Below are 19,782 nucleotides of genomic sequence, written 5' to 3'. Positions count from 1 at the left end.
TACTGTCGGGGTTATTTTCCGTATTGGATTCCAAATTCAGTGCAATCCGAAGGCGATAGCGCAAACAGTTCATCAAGGCGATTTTCCAATCGTCTCTTTCTTGGGGTTCATAATTGAAAGGTCGGTCAATCAGGAAAGCAGCGTAAGGCTTTTTCTTGTCTGCATCAATATAACAATGTCATCTTATAGAATATGAGCGTGAACCTAACCCAGCCGTCGCAGTGTAAAATTCTAATTATTTATTTGAGTTTATACAACAAGATTACTATATTGATAAAAGTAAACGAAAGATTTATTAGATGACACTTACTTGTTGAATCGGTCATTCTGTTAGCACGCAAGGACGGAAAACGAAACTCTTCTACGACAAAATGACTTGCGGAAAAATTCAGTGTTGTGAAAGTTGAAAAATTCAGTATTATTTGCCGGTTCTTAACTTTATTCCAATCAAATACCAAGACTTCAAAAGCACTGCGTAGTTACAACATGTGTCAAAGTTGGAATATCAGTATCTCTTCTATATGTCAAGATAAATACTGTACAAAGTATACAACAACGACTTCAATATCACCAATCTATCATGTAAATTTGTGTTGGGAATACCATTGTTTATCCAGGGCTAAGCCCGTTTTCTGATAACGAATATACACGATTGATAAGTTGCATACAGACTGATGGTCTTACACAAAAAAGAAAAAAGAAAGGAAAGATAGCAAACGTTTCATTTTATAATTCGAGTAAATTCTAAAGACAAATTTTGTGTTTTCATAAAATTTGCCTGTTCAACAGTGAAAAGATTCTTTTTTAGTATTTAAAAAAACAATAGAAAGAAACAGGCAACAGACAGAATGGTTAGGAAGCGAATTGTTAAACCGACGAGTTTTTTGAGACGATAGGTTTAAATATTTGTTCTACTAAAAATTTGTATTTTTTTCAATCCTGTTTTCCGCAAAATTTTCATTTTTCATTTATTTTCAGCCATGGCCACCACGTTATAATTAACCTTGACCATTTATGTGGGATTTTGCGGAAAACAGGAATAAAATGGCAACGCATGTGGCCTAGGTACTATAGGCAGCTGAGGGGGTGGGGGGTGGGTGGCTCGAACAAAATTGACACCCAGGGTAAATCTGTGCTCCGTGTCCGATACAAAAGTAGGCTATGATTTTTTTCGTTAAGCACAAGAAAGAATATGTAAAGTGGCAAGGGAGTGTACTTACGTTGGCTAGACTATCAGACATTGTAACCGACCATAATGTTAATAACAATATTTTTTGCCCTAGTGAATCTTAACTTGCTAGTTTTGTCATTTTTTTTTTTTTAAATTTTGCGTTTGGTTTCTGACTTGGGAGGTAATTCGAATAGCAGTAATTAAATATCATGAAATTTAAATTAAATTAGCGCAAAATTAAATTAAATTAGCACTAATACATGTCGCTTAAGGATTTGAGGTTTTGTTTAAGAATTCGACGATTATTTTTAAATGGAATTTGTCATCAAATCAAGGAGAAAAGTCTTTAATTGGGCGGCTATGGCATCTTCGGCAAACACCGTCGGCGTACTTGTTCAATATGATTGCTGATGGAATTGAAGTCCTGAGTCCATGGCTAACTCGGCCCAATTTGACAATAACTTACTTCATTTGCTCATTCCTTCTCTTAATAAGAATATAATTTTATCAACCTTAATCCTTAAATGCATTTTTTTTTTCGACAAGGTTTTGAAATGTTTCATGAATTCGATGGAGATTTCATCCCTTCAACTCGTTTTACCTCTTTTTCAATTCCTTGCAGTTTTGCGTCGGCTTCCTTTCTGTTGTACTGAGCATTGTTTATACACGGGTTGCTAAGGGAATGCCCGGATATAATCAAAGAATCCCAACTGGGATACTTTCCGCCGTTGTCGTTGGCTTCGTAATATTTTTTCCCGAGCAACTTCCCTTTTAAATTCTAAATCTTCTTGTTTCTTTTTTAATTGACTTCAAAATGCTTAAACAGCATTAGGGATCCTTGATCTGCTGATTCGATCGCTGCAGTTGATATTGTGTATTTAAGATATAATTTTGGTTAAACGGAATTTGGACTGTAGATAGAGCTTTTTTTAGATCGAGTTTTGTTCGTGTACGGATGACTAATAGTAGTCCATCACACGTTTTCCGTTCGATGTTCAGATTTTCACTTGCGATTTCGAATATTGTAATCGGTGAGTAAAATCCACAAATTTAGTGTAATGCGAATGCTACACAATATTGCGATATTAGCTTATGATAGTCCTAGGTATTGATTCGAACTTGCCTCGGTTTAGTCTCCACTCTCCAGGAGATTTTTTCCACGTGTTGAATGTCGGGTTTTGAGGCTTGAACGTCATGTTATTTCAAGTTTTAGAAAAGAGACCAAGTAGGACTGCAATTTTTGCTTACCATATTGCTCGACTTTGACTTTCTTGTTCTCGTGGTTTAATTACAAGTTTTTTTGCATACAATTTATTTAGGTGAAAGCGTTTAGTACCAAAGATTTAGGCTACTTGGTAAACATATATCATGTTTCGATTAATATTCTTGGTATCAGCCCCAAAAACCAATTTGAACATAGGCTGTGACGGGCTGTGAAGATATCAAAAGTAAGTTGTAGAAGCTTCGAGTAGTTCCTAATTTGACGACAAGATTTTTAAAATGAAGTCAAATTAGAATGTATTTGAGTATTGGAAGAGTCTTAGTTAGAAATTGAAAGTTTTGACTTGGATCTAAAATCTTTTGAAAGAATGGACATGTTCAACAAACTTCTTGAACATCGGATCAACTGTAGATCTAAAAAAAAAGAATCAAATATGATGGGCTCAAATTCTATTTAATTATTTACAGAGATTAATGTACTAACTTGAGCTGAGCGGTGCCTTCAAGCAGACGATTGGAGAACTCTGTTTAAAGTGCCGTCTTCTTTAGTTCTTTTCCCACACTAGTGATGTCCAAGATATGCAAGGTGAGCTTTGTAATTACATTATCATTGGATTTGTAGTTGTATTAAACTAATTGGTGTTTCTTTGATCTGTTTTGCACAGAAGGATTAGAAAAGGACCTGCTTACCGACTAGCGAAGGAAAATGGTAAATCACAAATTCACAGGGGACATGACCTGCTGGTTTAGCCATTGAATTTACTTCTGTCCAGAGATCGATACCTGCATTGCTATGAGCCGCTTGTCAAAGTAGGACACTTTACTGCAATGTTTCTACTTCCTTCTTATTGTTCCCGTTTGACACTGCACTGCTCTATTTTGATTTCTCATCCTCCTTGTGTCATTTTATGGCCCAGCGTCTAGAGAATATGGTACATTTAATTTCGTTCCTTGAATTTCGAAGTTGAAGTTTCGCCAAAAAGTTTTCTGTTCATGGCAACCCATGATATTTCTGAGTGTCGTAAATTGTCGACGACTCTCAATACCACCGCTGGCCGCCCTCTTAAAAGTTTTACTCAAAAGGTTTCGATCGTTTTTATAATCCAGTTCTTGGCTGGCGTGTAAACAAAGGCAAAACAAGAAGTTTTTTTTTAATTATTGTTTTTCTGGTCTTCGGGCTTATTGTTTGGAGCGTTTCTTTTTGATTTATCCACCTTGTTGACTAGACTTTTCCATTTTTAATAATCTCGAGTTTTACATCATCCGTTTGAGAGAAATCGCCGTTGTTGACATTAACTAAAATTGTCAGCTTGTAGGTCCAGCATTTGAGGTTTTTCCCCCGACATATTCAGCGATTTTTCCTGCACAAGTTCTTGTTTTCTTTGCTTCGTTTCGTCGTCGGCGTTGATGTGTGTGTTGATGCGTGGATTTTTTTCACATTAGTCGGTGAAATTTTGCTTTTTTTTTTAATTCTGACTGATTAAAAACTTATTTTCACTTGATGTCGCCACCGGTAGATCAATTTCTTTCACTGCTAACGGTTTCAAGTACAATTCAATGTTGCTTGTTCGTGCGATTCATTAATTAAATAATTTATAGATTAATTGTAATTAGGCCTATATAAATTCATATGTTTGCGAAATACGTGAGCCTTGCTTACCTTGTCTATGACGGTCTGTGACAACAAAAAGAAATCTCCCATCAGCAAAGGCACATTAGAATTCAATAGCAGCGGAGCGTTAGTCAAGACTACACAGCAGTCGATTGCAGACGTTGTCTTTGAAGACACTGTTAAAACATTTCACGACTTTTTCGTGGTTGTAGCTCCCAAAAATTAATAGTCGGAGATTCGTGGTTGTTCAATACGAAAAAGTCGTATAATAAACCACAACGAAAAATTCGTGGTTGACGGTACTAATTTTTTGAAGTTTTTAACATCAAATTATAGGATCTAAAGCTATGACCTATTATACCCTAGAATATGTAAATAAAAGGAAACTTGGTTCATTAAATCGAGTGTAAATTATTGTATTTCAAACAACTTTTTCAAAGTCAACATGTTAACTGAGAGTAAACAATGAAATACAATGCCTAAGCAGTTTTACTTAACGCTAGCGATGCTTTGACAACTTCAAAATTTTTAACGAACATCTTAAGTACTGGAACTTGGTTATCCTCAATAATGTGAAATGAATCCCCTATGTTGAGAATGAATGGTGGGCGATTTAGTGTTTCCTTTAGGACAGCTTCTAGGCTGACAGAATCCTAAAAAATAATGATTTTTCAGAATGTTGTAATACAATGATTGTATAAGCGATTACCTCCTCTACGTAGTACAAATTATTAACCGCAACAACACCTTTTCTGTTTTTGACCGGGATCAAAAGTGGAAGAATTTCCAGGGCGATGGATGCTTGAGTCTCTATAATAATCAAACAAAATTAGCAAAAATAAGATGAAAATAAAAATTGGATTCATTACCGAATGGGTTTAGTATGTCAGACTCCTGGTACGTTTGAAAGACTTTGCTCACTGCATCGTTTCTCTTCTTCGTCCTAACTGTAAACTTCAGAATGAGCGGTACATGTGTCACCCAGTTATCCATGAATTTTCGGCAGGTTCCAGAACACGTCACCATTTCAAACTCTCCTACAAGCTGGAATTTTAGTAGAAAACAAATGTCAGTGAGGTACAATTCAATGTAAAAAGAAAAAAAAATTTTACTTACATAGTCCGCTTGGTTTAAAACTAGACAAGCAGTTTGTAGAATATGCTGAACGTTATCAAATTTGTTTGATACAATTTCTTTCCTTCGTCCATCGAATGTTGCTTTCCATAAATATCTAACGCTTTGTTGGTCCCCGAAATTTCGACACACCTCAAGCAGTTTTGCCACGTATTGGCTTTGTAAGACACCATGTCGACATCTAAATTTAAATCAATAGGATTATTAGAGAGAAAGTACTACAACTAACTTGTAAAAAACAAATACCACCTTTGTAGTAAACACACTTTCTTTGAGGATGGACTCTTGTCATCAGTTCCAGATGTCTTAGTCGTAACACGGCCTCCTTTCTTCGAAAACGTACATTCGTTTTTATTCCTCTTATATTCAAAAATCCGTTGAATTTTGTAATAAAATACCCCCTAGAGAATGAAATGCAATTGGAAATTGAATTAAGTACAGTATTGAACATATAACAGCATACTCACGTTTGTTGCAATGGAATCTTTCTTGTCCAAAATTAGATTTGGGTACTTCGACAGCATTCTATCCACAACAAAACGAATGGAATCAGGGTGTGGATGGAGAGTGTGTTCTTCGATTGAGTTGGCAAGTATTCCGTAGATGGCTAAGTAGTCTTTACTTGTCAAACTTTGTTTGATATCGTTCATCTTTTCAGTTAACCGAGTGCCAAAAAAGGTTGGCAACTTGTATGTAGCAGAATTGAGTCGAACATACTCCCTGTCCTGTCTGTCAACAATGGGGAAAACTTGAGTAAAGATACGCTGCCCATCACTATCATCAACTTGTTGGGATTCACCATCTAAATTACAATGGAGTCTCATTAGTAAAATATCTGTAATAGCAAAATATAAGAAGTAATCAATGATACCAGACTCAATGTCAGAAATATCTGAACGAGGAATTTGTGGCTGATAAGTGGCAGGTTGCAAAGAATTGCTTGAAAACTCTTCATTTGATGAGATTGAGAAATTTGGCCGTGGAACATGTTTGACCATTGCAGTGGAATTGATCACACTACAAGAATTTGGGTTATCTTCATCAAGAAGGAGTGTAAAACTAGTTGTTTTCAACACGACGCAACGGATTTCACTTTTATCTTTTACAGGCGAGTTGTCCCCAATTTTGATCCAAGTATTGGGTCTTACATCGCTTAGTTTCTGGAAAAAATAATTGTCACAAGAGACAAAAACCGATGACAGATCTTTACTTTTCTGTTGCAGGACTTGAGCAATTTTCTCTAGATCGGTTATCTTTTTTTTTTCTTGAACATCGTTTTGTAAGACAATGTCATAAGACGTATTAATTGATCCATTGATTAACTCTACAAACACACATTTTGTAGACTTGCAAAAATTACCCTCACGTCCAGCATTAACCGCCATTTTTATTCGAAGTGCTCGGAACTTAAGAAGACTTTTTAACTTTAGACGCTCAGTATCTAGGCGTTGCCGTTGGTTTACGTCTAATGTCATTTTTTCCCAATTTCGCATGCTTGATTGCGTCGTCCCTAAACAATTATGACCAATTAGGCAACGCTGTGCTATCTTTTAGCTGTCTTTTAGAACACTGTTCGTGTGAAAAAAATTGCAAAATCAATGTTAAAGAATGCATTCCCATTTGAAAAAACTACAAACGGCTGAAATTACACTAGAATCTTACAATTGCCAAATAGAAGGATGTAACTTTGTGACCAAGTGTTAAACTAAAATGCTGAGCCATTTAAGTACTATTCACGTGCAAGATAAAAACTTTACTAGCCCTTGTCTGTACACAACTCAGTGTTTTCACAAAGAGAATTTCAAAACAGTTAGTGGTCTAAAACAACATTTAAGAAGATTCCATCTGACTTTTTTCGCTGTTCCTTCGAATGTGATAGAAAGAAATTCAAATGGCACACACAGTGAGCAAGGTGACATTGAAAGTATCGTTAACTCAGATAATATTGACTCAACAGAGAAATTAGGTAATGGTAAATTCAGGTTTATTGTAGTCTTAAACTTATTGTAACTGTTTTTACATTTAGATGTTCCGACAAATACTGGCCATGATGTTGGATCAAAACTTTTACCTCAAATCGACTTGGGCTTAAGTTCTGCTAATTTTGTTCTAAAGCTTTTAGCTGAACAAAAGTTGACACAAGTAAATATTCAGTACATCATGACTGCTGGAACAGAATTATTGAACAATGCTATAAAAGCCAACCTACAAGAAGCTATCCGACTAATTGTGGAAAACAAATTTGACCCCATGTCAGCTTTGTCTAGTCTTTTGGATTGCAAGGAAACCCCGTTTGCTCAACTCAAACACCAGTCTACTCAAAACAAATACTTTGTTAAACACTTTGGTTAGTAGTGATTATATTTTTTTTCATATTGAATCATGTGTTAGTTGAAAATTATTGATATTTACACAGGAATGATTGAACCAGTAAACATCGTCCTCCCTATTCAGGCAGTAGATTTCGGTCGTCACAAAACTGGAAAGGATCAACATTTTAAGCCAAAAAAGTATATTTATGTCCCCATTTTAAAACAATTGGAGAGAATTTTAAACTTTGAGGATGTTTATAGTGCAGTAACTGAGGTTAAGAAAGTGCATTTGGTTTGATTGTCAATATTTTTTCTCATGATGGTGAGTTCGTGTTCGTTTGTGAAATCTACCGAGCAGTTAGATTTGATAAACATTTCCAGTCTTTTGTAGTTGTCAAGAGAGAAGATAATTTCCATATGTCTCTCTCTCCCAAACAATTGTCTGATTATTCCGTTTACACTCTTCACAAACCATGTTTCCACCGTACTAAACATTTATATCTCACTTCAAAAACTAACATGCTTCGAATGGTACTGTGAATAAAACATTTTTCATCTTTTCCTTCATCCACATTTTTAATTATTGTAACCATGCATTTTTGGGGCTTGCAACTACCAATATTTAGAGGTTATGTTAAGAACAGCGGACTTCGTGCCAATAACCACGAAAATTTAGGCTACATGCGAAAATTTCGGGGGCGTTCCGTTTTTTTCGTGGTTGGCAACCCCGAAAATTTAGGAACCGTTTTAACAGTGGAGCGTTACAATAATAATGTCATGATTTTTGTTTCTCTTTTTCCGAGAAATAAAAGACGAGATGAATTTGCCATGTTGTTATCGACGGGAAAAGTTCCAAGTGGGTGTAAAGTCGCGAGTGGTTGAAAGTGGGGCGTTCTGCCTTTCCAGCAGAGCTGAGAATGTAGTAAACATCGTAACCGAGACTGCAATATCCTGGTGTCTTTATTTGTGGGAGTTGACGCATTCAATTGCCATATTCAACACGGTCGCCCTTGGCTATAGTGTCAATGTTACTGCTGAGAACCTTTCTCGGTCGCCTCCCATCCGGCAGCCGCGGTTGGAAAGGAGCCATAAACTACATAGAGAGGCTGGGTCTCGAGTGTCTTATTTTTCAGTCTGTTGCAGCATCTGTGCTGTGGTAGAAGGTGGGAGGTGCGGATGCAACTTCATTTTTTGGGAAATGTTTTGCGTTGCTTTGACGAATTCTTGAAGGCTGATTTGTCTGTCTCTATTATGTTATAAACTTATAACGTCTTATCTGTCTGCCAAAGAGAAATTAATCCCATTTCCTTCCTTGGAAATTCCGCTCAAAAAAATTCCGCTCAAGAAATGGAAAGGTAACCAAACGACTTATTCAATTACCTCTTATTCATTAGAAGATTGAAAAAAATGCACGTTGATGTCGAAAAAGAAATAAGCCGAAATGAGATTATTAATCTCTTGGGAGACGGACTGAGCAAATTAAGTCAATTTTACACAAATTACGCAGGGTTGATCAAGATCTTCGATTTAATAAACAATCACATCGAACAAGTAACACAAAAAGCACTGACTGATTTCGTCGACGATGCCAAAATAGCACAGGAAGATCCTTTTCTTATTGATTTGATGACCGATTCCATTAATAAATCGTTGGAACTGTCCTTATGATACGCATCGCGCTGCCGAAATATTTAATTTAACTCTTAATTGGTGTCAAGAAAAAATAGGAAAACAGATTGCAATTTTGCAACCATAAATTATGTATTTCAATCCAAGCAAATGTAATTAGAAATAAAAAACTTTAGAATCTTGCAATTAAGCTGTTGCCCGGCTGAATAAATCAATACGTAAAGACAAGACATGGTCGATTCTTGATCAATAATAATACATATCATTCAGTTAATAATACATACTATTGGCAGAATCCCAAAGGTAGTCTGCGACTTCCTCTTCAGTCCACCTCCCTTCGGCAACCGCCCGTCTACCAGCGGCGTAACCCATGGCTCCTCCACCGCTAACAACGTGCCCAACATCAATCAACCTCTCTGACGGTTGACAAGTGAACCCTGTACCGTAGCGGCACTTTGTTGCAAAGACTTCGCAGTTGTGATCAATTAAATTGTAATCCGATTCTTCGCCGATGTGGCTCGTCGCACGTCGAACAATCTCGGACTGGCTAAAAGAAGTCAGATTTTTGGATCTGGCGGCGGAAGTCAAGTTATTAATTCGACATCCACCCCCTTCAGCCACGAGGCGTAAAGACTCTTTTTGAACTAGAGAAGTTCTAGGGTTTTTGCGACCGTAGTTGACGACCTCTCCGTCACCGATGTAGACGGCCCAATGACCATACAGGCCCATGGTACGGCGGAACTCGATCAGATCACCAGGCGCAGCGTGATTAAGCACTTCATCAACATCTTGCCACCTGTCTACAACAGTGAAGTTGATAGCTTGTGATTCCGAATTGCCCATTATGAACTTAAAACCAATAAAAAAAATTATAAATTATGTAGTTTAATGTGGCTTATAGTATGTAGTGTGTCACCTGCGTAGAGACTCAACTTGAGCGTGTTGGAGAGTTTGCCAGACTGCCAAGCACTTGAGACAGATGCAGTTTCAATGTTACTGCTGAGAACCTTTCTCGGTCGCCTCCCATCCGGCAGACGCGATGGAAAACTTGTTGAAATTGTGAAGGATGACTCGCAGTGTAGAAAGGAGCCATAAACTACATAAAGAGGCGGTTTCGAGTGTCTTATTTTTCAGTCTGTTGCAGCATCTGTGCTGTGGTAGAAGGTGGGAGGTGCGGATGCAACTTCATTTTTTGGGAAATGTTTTGCGTTGCTTTGACGAATTCTTGAAGGCCGATTCGTCTGTCTCTATATATGTTATAAACTTATAACCGCTTATAACGTCTTATCTGTCTGCCAAAGATAACTGAATCCCCTTAACTTCCTTGGAAATTCCACTAAAAGGGTTCTTTTTATCGCCATCTTTTTCAACATAAAAGAAACCGTTTGGAATATAAAAGAAGTTGGAATTTTCACTTTACGACTGGTGGCGCGAAAGTCAGGCGTTCATTAGCATATGGCTTGCGAGTTTCGTCGTTCTTGTAATCCAAACGAATAAAAAGACGCAAAGCTTTTTATGGCCTTTTAGATTTCAGTGGATTATCTGCGCATATGGGATATAATAGAGTGTTATCTGATTTTAAGCTGCTATCGAACTCTCTTTATGGGAGGGACTTTCCAACTTTCAACATTTTTATTCCAGCTACTTTTAGGAAAATTTATTTGGGTGTCGACACTATTCGAAGCGTAGTTATTGACAGGTCTTTCGCTGAATTTTCTTTAAATTGTTTCGCCTTGAAAATAAGATTTGGGAAGAATAATAATGGCATGTTGATGTTTACTTTTTGAGCGTCGATCACGTGACAGTCACTTGAGAATCGAGGAGTGATCACGTGATGCTCCCTTTAATAACGCAGCGCCGATCTGCCATGTAGAAAAGTTTGATCATTCGATCGCAATAAAACACTTCATTTTTTCGAAATAAATGTTGCTACGCCATTTATTTTTATTTATTTTATTTTATGTGCGAATTGATTCTTTGCCGCTATCGCTTATTGTGCGATGTCTGTTTTCTATGGGCTTTATAGGAACCGATAATATATGAGATCATTTTTGGGCTTAAACGATAGTCCAAACCCGAAGGATAAATTTTTTTTTTGTCTTCCATCATGATAAAAATAAGAAACGCGACACTTTGTAGAGAAATAAAATTTGTATATTGCATCAATGTTGCATTTAACAAAAATTTATGCAAAAGAATAAAACTGAAAAAACTGTTAATGAAACAAAATTCGTCCTTGTTGTCGATAAAAGAATTGCGAAAAATGTCCGAAGCCAGAGTCCTTGGCCAGTCTGTTTGTCATTTGATTGAATTCGCACTTGTTGAAAATCCGTGGCATTTGAATACGTAACTTGATGGTATTAACTCAAATGATTCTTTATTTCTTCGCGGTTCTGCAATTTTTTTCAATTCGTAGCCAAAGCTCTTATCCTCTGGTGAATGTTTTAAATCAAGAAAAGTTTCTTGCCATTTTCTGGGGTCATTTCCCGGTTCAGATTCTCCCATGGCAATACTTCCATCGCTGATTGGTTCCTGACGAAACGGTTTCAGATACGTTTCAATATCTCCAATGAGCTCCTCGTCAGCTGCGATTAATTTGGAAATTTCAAGCAACAACTCAAGATACTTTTTGTAGTGATCGCAGTTAAATTTGTCTGATTTAGTTGGCCCTACCAACTCGTCGCTCAGTTTAGCCGCTTCTTTAAATAATTCGGGTTGGTTTTTCGATATGATTTCACTTGACGCAGATAACTCACAGAGATCTTTTGCTTGCTTGGGATCGAATATGTTTGAATTCTTCTGGTTATCCTTGGATGTAGAGCTGGGTTGTATTTGTTTTACACGTTCCACTAAATTCCTTATTGTTCGATAGTATATTGAATAAATGCAACCGAATTTTGTATGGTGCTGTAATCGGGCCATGTTTTCCTTCTTGATGCTCGCAAGATCTTGACAACTGGGACAGTGTGTTCCATGCCATACTGCGATTGATTGTTTTTCGATTTCATCTTCTGCTGCATTTGGTGACACTGCATTGACACCGTGCGTTTGAGTTACCTGTCTGGGTGAAATTGACGCGGGCAATGGATTTCTGGCCTCCCTCGTTTCTCCAGAACGTTTTGATTGGTTAAACTTATTTTCAAAGTTGTTTTTCTCTCTAAGGACTGTTGGCTCAGGAAACTGTGGTGTGTTAATTGTTTTGGCTGACATAGAAGTCATCATAGTATCAATGTTGAAGAGTTACAGGAGATGTGTGAACATATTCTACAACGGATAGTCTTTTAGTTTTGGTCAGCCTTTTAGTTTCTATAGTTTATAAATCGTCCAATACTTGCGTTAGAGATGGATGCAGGATCTTCGACAGACTTTGAGCGACAGACACTGGAGGACGGCTGACGGAAGAGAAGTCGGCAGCGAAATAGCAAACTGGCCTGTTTTCGCTGTTGCTTCGTAGTTTTACTGAGCTCGCATCTGGGCAAAAAGGGATTGACTTCTTACGGGGGGGGGAGGAGCAACAACAGCAGTTTTGTGAGCACCGTCATCGTAACTTGATTATTTGTGGTTACGTACATCTGTAATAGGACTAATAGCTGACATGAAGTAATCAATCAAATATTTTTAGGAATTGCGACAATTGTATTTGCGTATAATTTGACCCAACAAAATTGGCAGAAAACAAAACATTTATAGATAGAGAACCTTGCCACTATGCCATAGTTAAGTCTTATACACAAACATTTGTGAAATTCGAAAAGTGTTGTATTGAACTTGAAGTTTTCTGTGTCGAGCGGTTGCCATACAAGGATAATCAAGTCAAGAGTTCCTTCAGTACGTAGTCTGTGATACAGAAATTTGTCCTAACACAAGAGCCATACGGGAGTCTGCACGCCGAGTAACTAAGACTAAGACAAAACCCATCGATTCGGGATGCCTCTTGCTCAGTCTTGGTCGTTTCGTTCACGAACCAAGATTCTTGTCGCTCTTGTCTTTACCGACTCGACTGTTTATAGTTTGGCAACTTGGTCGAATTTATTTGGGGCAATCGCAGTTGCGTAAAGTAGGAATATCGACCGAACTGGTTTAACAAGGGTATCTTCATTTTGAGTTCTTTCCTTTTTACACATTTCTTTCATCAAATGCTAATTTTTAAATAGGATAAATATTGAATATTTCTAATGGCTGAAATACTATCGGAATTCGATGACCCAAGACTCATTTTGATGGAAAGACATTATTGGCAACCAAGTGAGAGTAGACGGCCTATTTTGCTGCAGGCGTGGTACACCGAATTTGCCTCCGTTCTACTGGATCAACTAGATCATTATTTCCCAGGCGTTATTAACGATGTCAGAAACCTTGGAGCCCATGATATTATCAAACACGTTCATTTTAATTGTGTCCCGTATTTAGCAGAATTGTCCACAGAGAATAAGAATCTTGCCAAAGAAGCTTTGAAACTCGTAAGGAAAAAACGAAACGACGGTACTCACCAGAAGATTCCCGATTCAGGCTTGTTGATGGCTATGTTTGGACATATGGTGGAGTTTTGTGATTTGTCCGGGATTCAGGGGCTGCAAACTTTTAAAAGAGAATGTGAAAAAGAATTAGACCAACTGAATTCTAATGATTATGGACAATTTTACTAGCCCCAATTGCACTTCATTGCACTCGAATACTTAATTTAACAATATAATGTTTCATTCATTCATTCATTCATTCATTCATCATGGAATTCGTTCGTACCTTTGTATCTTAAGTATTCGGAAGGAATAAATGATGGAAACATTTTACAACTGCTGGTAAACTAGGGTAATTTTTCCGTTCTATTAGGCAGCCGCATTAGCTTGTATAAGAAAATATAATTTTATTATTGTGTACTTGTGTAGTGGTCTAGTTTTAGTTGTTTAAGGAAAAGATTTAAAAAAAAGTAATAGAAGGATTTATTCTTTCCGAGGGGAATGGTTAGGACAATCAAATTACAATTAGAATCGTATTACCCTCTAGCGGCAAAACCGAGATTTACTAACTACAGCAACAGCTGATTCCTCTCAGATGTTTGATCAGCTCGTTCAGTAGTTCGTAGTCTGTTCGTAATAAGGTTTTTCAATTTCGGCGATTTCTATCAAGTTCGAGATCTGCTTTGATACGAACGTGAGTAAAATTCTATTTTCTTATTTCTCAACCAGATTTATAAAAATTTGAAGTGGTTATTTGTAATGTTATTTATCTTTGACCAGGCTGCCAGCCCCCAAGAGATTACACGTGTTTCACAGTATGTTGTCGCCATCGAATGTAAATCGACATGAGGTTTTAAAGGTAAAAAACATTCAGCTATTAAGATATTGGTGGCCTTTCTTGTTTAGTGCAATTTTTATTATATTAATAATTTGTTATCAACCTATATGTATTCCACTTTAAAAGGGTCCTTTGATGTCTTTTGAGGACTCGGTTCTTGAATTTAGCACTACACTGCGAAACAAGCTGGAAGTCAAGGGATTCAGGATTCTAGAAACACACCTATATCATCAAATCAAGGAAATGAAATCCATCTTTCAAATGTCTACTCGGGTAATACTCCCCATGTTGACTACTCGACAGCAAAGTGAATTCAGAATGGATGTTATCAGCACACTAGACGACATCAACCTAGCTTTGTTAGAAACTTGCTATTTCGACACTGATAATTTGATTAACAGAATGAGGAAAATTTCCAACATCCTACAGCATTTTATATAAATATCAATCATGAATGAATAAAACTAGGTTCATGCAGTGTGCATTCTACAATGTTTTAATTACATGTCCTACAATTCCAAAAAACAGTTGGTCCACCAATAATATAGAACTGGGCAATACTGGCCAAACTTGTTGACTAGGTTTAGTTTAATTCTTGAAAATTTAGGTTTTTAACTATCATTATCAAAACAACAACTGGAACCTGTCATTTAAAAAGCTTTCCAATTGCTGCTTAAAGTAACTAATGGTCTCCAAATATTCAAGGTGAGATGTGTAATTGCAATATAATACAATTTTCATTTGCTAAAATTTCTTTAATTTGTGTTGTTCAGGAGTAATAGAAAAGGCACCGGTGACGGACCTGCAAAGAAAAATGCTAAATGGCTAGGGTCATCAACAACAGGAGGTAAACAACATGGACAATTGAAACACCAATTCGACCCTGATGAACTGGATTTAGTGGATTAAGAGCGAATGCTTATGTTGTAGGATTCCAGTGGGAAAACGTTATTTAACTCAACTGTTTAGAAAGCTAGTAAGGCGTTTATCGTAGAGAGAAAATGCATTCAATCATCTACTCTTCATTTGTGAAATTTAATATGCCCTTTTACTTAATCCCTCTATGTCTTCAGTTAATGCTCACCAGCAATTCTAAATTTTCTGACTTTCTTCATAGATCCAGGGTTACACGGGGTCCTTTGTGAATGCCGTCTCTTCGGTTGACTTTACCCGTTCTTTGATGACGACCTTCAGTCTTTACTTTGGTTTTTCAATTGCTGACAATTAATTAATCTTGTTCACTCGTTAGTTGTGTATTCTTAATTACCATTCATTCGTTTGAATGTTTATTTTTTTCTTCAAATTATTAATGTAAATTCTTTTCTTTTTTCATTCAGATGACTCACAACTTTATTGGGTTATCATTGACGTCCAAATCCTCCGATGATCCGTTTCTTTAGTATAACATTACATGACATCTTAAGGTAAAATCTGTGCCTATCCTTGCACAATAAAAATAATATTTCCGTTTATAGTTCTAATCTCTCTTCCTTCTTTCAGATCAGGAACACCATTAACCGCTGCCCTACAACAAATCAAAACTAAACCCAGCGGATAGCAGCGGTTACATCATCCAGATTGGCAGATTTGTGAGCTAGCTAACAACGTGAATGGTAAGGCACTTTATATTTTCTATTAGCGGGTTTGAATTTCTAGAAACGCCATTTCCGGTTGTGTTGTTTTTTATTCTTGCACACTTCAGTGGAAATGCGATTTCACTCGGGTTTTTCTTTCTTGCAATTGACGTTTTTTTTTTTAATTTTTTTAAATTATTGTCAAGATTTTTATTGATTGTCGCGAATAATTTTAGGTCGTTTTGTTCTTTTATCATTACTCGTTTTTGTCAATTTCACCGATGCTCTAGTTACCTTTGACATTTTTTAATCCTAAGATTTCAGTTGCTTTTTCTTAAAAGTTTTGGGATAATACTGAGCGATTGTCCCATCTCAATAGTTTTATTAACTTGCGGCATCGACGTATCGAAAAAGTTTAAAGTGGATCTGGTTTATTTGTCTAGCCAAACATTCTGTCTGCTTTCTGTCCACCCACAAGTGAGCTGAGACATCGCATCTCGGCGTCAACAGCATCCTAGTGTCGCTTTATTTGTGGAAATGAGGCTTCACATTTTAGTAAAACATCAACACATCGTCTGGGATACTGCCAATGTTTATAGGTTGTCTGGGTTGAGCTGTTTTTTGCCCGCACTCAACACCATGACGTTTGAGAATTTTTGATTTTAGCCGAATATTATGTTGTTTTTGTACTGGTACAGAAAAGCACAAATACGATTGAATTGGTCGTTTTTAATTTATTATGTTCAAAGCAGTGTCTGACCTCCTAAGTGTAGTTTTATGGGTTGTTATGACGTCGTAGTAGCCCTACAAAAGTCCTTGAGTCCATTTTTTCCAATCCTACATGGCCCATGCACAGAGCGACCCTTACACAGTCCCGTCAAGTCTGATTCTGTCGGTTCTGAACGAAGAAATTACTCGATTGTCAACTGTTTCGTAGTTCGGCAATCCAAATTAATTATATGTCCGCAATCGAACAAAGATATTTATTCTTTCAACGTTTAAATGTTGCAACGTGCAATCAATATTCATTTAAAAATATGATTTGTTTGAAATTTCAGATTCGCCTCGAGATTCGCTGACGTAGTTTTCGACTGAGTGGAATCGCATTATAGAACAAAACGTCGTGCTTGGAAAAAAATCCTTTTATCAATGGGTAAAAATGATCAATATTAACATTTCTAATTGTAATACCACGTTGGTCTCTCTTTCATTTAGTTCCACATGAAAAGGCTGTACCTACATACTGGTTTCTACATAATGGAACTAATAATTTTAGTGGATTCAGGTGAATTTCTCATCATTTTTACGGTCGCATGTAATTATTGATCAAGAAAGAATTAAATTTACAACTGCAGTGCAGGTGAAGAAGATAATAAAAATTCAACTTGAGTAGTGATTTGGATGCCATTTCAGCCTATTTTATAAAAATTAAACTCGTAAAACTTAAAAAAAGGAACTGCATCTACAAAGAAGAGGTCTTAATCGAAGGTAAAAATTCTGTACAGTTTTTCATTACACCCAAATTTAATTCCTCCATGTTGAAACTTCGGACCCGTCATTACTTAAACGGATTAGAGAGGATTTTATTAACCAGAGACATTGCTAGAGACCAGAGAACAGTGACAGTAAGACAAATTAGTTTATTTCATTGCAATTTTCGAAAATTATATTTTTGATTGTGTTATTTTAAGGTTCCGTTGGGATGGAAATTGAATTTCTCGGACGAATCCTTTTCTTCTCCTTGGCTGACGAATGGACTGTTAAGGTAGGCAGTCATTTCTTTTATTTCAATTTTTATTGTCAAACAGTGCTTTGCATTTGGTTTGCATCTGCTTCGTAAAGCTTGCGCAATCCGAATCACCTCACGTTGAACATTTGGCTTTCCAACTTCAACGTACAGTAGAGAAAAAAGTCCGTAGTGCACTCTGCACTGCTGTGCAATTTTTACTATTAAGAGAAAGAACGTGAATTTTGACAGGACGCATTTCAAGCACTTTGAGGTGTGCAGTTGTGAGCGTCCAAGGAATTTGTTGTTTAAATCCTTACGCAGTTTTTTCCCTTATAACTGTGGCTTTGAGGTTTCTCCTCTGTGTCCCAGTGCATTTCTGTTCTGTGTCGAGGAAAAACAATGGCTTTTTAAATTTTCCAAATTCCACCCCTAGTTGAATCAATTTAGTTTTCACTCGTGAAAGGACGCAGTACCCATTTAGTTTTCGTTTTTGGAAAAGGTTTTACGTTGTTGTGGGCTTCAAACTTTTTTTGAATTATTGATTCCGGTTTTAGCAGAACGTCTCGCCTATTTTCAAAAGGGGCCAGTTTAAATTCTAGCAAAACTGTTGCGCCAGTTAAATCCGTGCCGTAGTCTAATGGGTTGCTGAACCAAAACTGTTTCCATCATTCTTTTCCGAGAAAGTTGCGACATGGCGTTGTTGTCTTATTGTTGGCTGCGGTCTATCTTTTGGCGAATGCGCTCTTGAAGATGTAACAGCTGTTGATCGTGATTGCTGTTGAAACATTTTGCGTCCGCGATGCACTCGCCACAACTTAAAAATAAATTTTGATGGTACGCATTTCGAACGCGTTAGGTGTCAATCACCTGGTGTGGACCCTAGTTCGATTCCTAGTTACCTACAGGCGAAGAAAGAACGCAGTAACTTTTCATGTGATGTTTCATTTTCGGAAAATGTTTGGCTTTGCTGGGGGGCAAAACTGCACTTCTCTGTTTGATTATCTTGTCTTTTCTGTTGCCATTTTATGGCTCATTCTCGGGCGTTTTTTTTTGTTCCCGCTACGTCTCAAATAAATTCCATACCTGAAAGTTTGACGTGAAATTTTGGTTGATGCCGTTCCATGTGCAATAAATTGTAGAAAACTCTTAATGTCGCCGTCGGCCGTCCTCCAAAATTTTTATATTTCAAGATTTCCATCGGTCGTGTTCACGTTCGAAAGACGGAAGACCTTTTTATTTGATCGTCGTTTTTATCTAATTGCTTAAAGTAAAGGGCTTTTTCTTGAAACTCTCACAACCAAGTTGATCTCGAGTGTTGTGCAAGAGGACAGCGTTTACTTCTGTCTGTAAAATTATCAACTTGGTGTAATAATTTAGTCTAATAAGTTGCAGTTAATGCATCTGCCAATAGTCTAGTTTTCCTTTTGGATTTAAAAATGTATTTGGACGGTCCAATTGGTCTCGTTCATATTATTCCCTTTCATATTTTTCACTTGTTTCCGATTCAACCGTTTATTTTAAGTTTATCCCGAAATTTTCGTCTTTGCATTAACGGTTACAAAAGTCTAGTCCTATTTGATGTTTGGTTAAAACTGAAGACGTTAATCTTTTTATTGGAGGCGGTAACAGCTGTCGGTATTTTAACCACGGGTAATGACGTAATTGAGTTCCGTTCTATGCCAATGTCGAAAGGTGAAACTTGTTGCATGGTGACGTTATGCAGTTGCCAGTGGGCTGTTTTATTCGTTACCTGAAAGCCTTTCGTTCGGTTTTGCCGATTTCACCTTGATGTTGAAACTTCATGTTATTATCCCCCCGGAGGCAAAATTTGGGTTCCGTTCATCGCGTTGCCGTGTACAACGAAATCCCGAAACAACTGCTTGTTTGTTTCACTCTTTTACCTTTTATTAGATTTATATCGACTAATCCTTGGAATTCGTTGGTGAATTGACCTGAGTTGAATTTAGAAATTTTGAATTTAGAAAATCCCGTCCACATCATGTTTCATAGCGTGACTCGTAACTGACTCTAGTTAACACAAAAGTCGGATCTATTATTAACACAAATGCCGTCGTTTCTTGACTCTAATTTCTTTGGATTACTAT

At 37.0% G+C, this 19,782-nt stretch overlaps 3 protein-coding genes and 1 long non-coding RNA gene across 4 annotated transcripts; 2 read left to right on the top strand and 2 right to left on the bottom strand.

The window, feature by feature from the left end:
• The first annotated feature begins 6,726 nt into the window (after nucleotides 1-6,726).
• Nucleotides 6,727-7,979, top strand: LOC124316395. Its single transcript, XM_046782323.1, has 3 exons — nucleotides 6,727-7,104; nucleotides 7,165-7,485; nucleotides 7,555-7,979. The coding sequence occupies exons 1-3, from the start codon at nucleotides 6,849-6,851 to the stop codon at nucleotides 7,746-7,748; spliced, it is 771 nt and encodes a 256-aa protein (XP_046638279.1). The 5' UTR covers nucleotides 6,727-6,848; the 3' UTR covers nucleotides 7,749-7,979.
• Nucleotides 7,980-9,174: 1,195 nt separating this feature from the next.
• Nucleotides 9,175-10,035, bottom strand: LOC124317114 (phospholipase A and acyltransferase 2-like). The gene is made up of 2 exons (XM_046782742.1): nucleotides 9,996-10,035; nucleotides 9,175-9,928 (listed from the first exon to the last, which is right to left on the bottom strand). The coding sequence occupies exon 2, from the start codon at nucleotides 9,920-9,922 to the stop codon at nucleotides 9,350-9,352; it is 573 nt and encodes a 190-aa protein (XP_046638698.1). The 5' UTR covers nucleotides 9,923-9,928; nucleotides 9,996-10,035; the 3' UTR covers nucleotides 9,175-9,349.
• Nucleotides 10,036-11,252: 1,217 nt separating this feature from the next.
• Nucleotides 11,253-12,491, bottom strand: LOC124316129. The gene is made up of 2 exons (XM_046781880.1): nucleotides 12,411-12,491; nucleotides 11,253-12,343 (listed from the first exon to the last, which is right to left on the bottom strand). The coding sequence occupies exon 2, from the start codon at nucleotides 12,299-12,301 to the stop codon at nucleotides 11,378-11,380; it is 924 nt and encodes a 307-aa protein (XP_046637836.1). The 5' UTR covers nucleotides 12,302-12,343; nucleotides 12,411-12,491; the 3' UTR covers nucleotides 11,253-11,377.
• A 1,626-nt stretch (nucleotides 12,492-14,117) lies between these two features.
• Nucleotides 14,118-19,139, top strand: LOC124319385. Its single transcript, XR_006913084.1, has 11 exons — nucleotides 14,118-14,230; nucleotides 14,317-14,395; nucleotides 14,501-15,079; nucleotides 15,148-15,221; nucleotides 15,492-15,798; nucleotides 15,875-15,987; nucleotides 17,007-17,101; nucleotides 17,164-17,233; nucleotides 17,304-17,436; nucleotides 17,524-17,573; nucleotides 17,640-19,139. It is a non-coding gene; the product is annotated as an uncharacterized LOC124319385 (long non-coding RNA).
• Nucleotides 19,140-19,782: the final 643 nt, after the last annotated feature.

This window comes from Daphnia pulicaria, chromosome 1 (assembly GCF_021234035.1).
Source record: "Daphnia pulicaria isolate SC F1-1A chromosome 1, SC_F0-13Bv2, whole genome shotgun sequence".
Lineage (NCBI taxonomy): Eukaryota > Metazoa > Arthropoda > Branchiopoda > Diplostraca > Daphniidae > Daphnia > Daphnia pulicaria.
The sequence above is the reverse complement of the archived record's forward strand: the minus strand, read 5'-3'. Positions and strand labels throughout refer to the sequence as shown.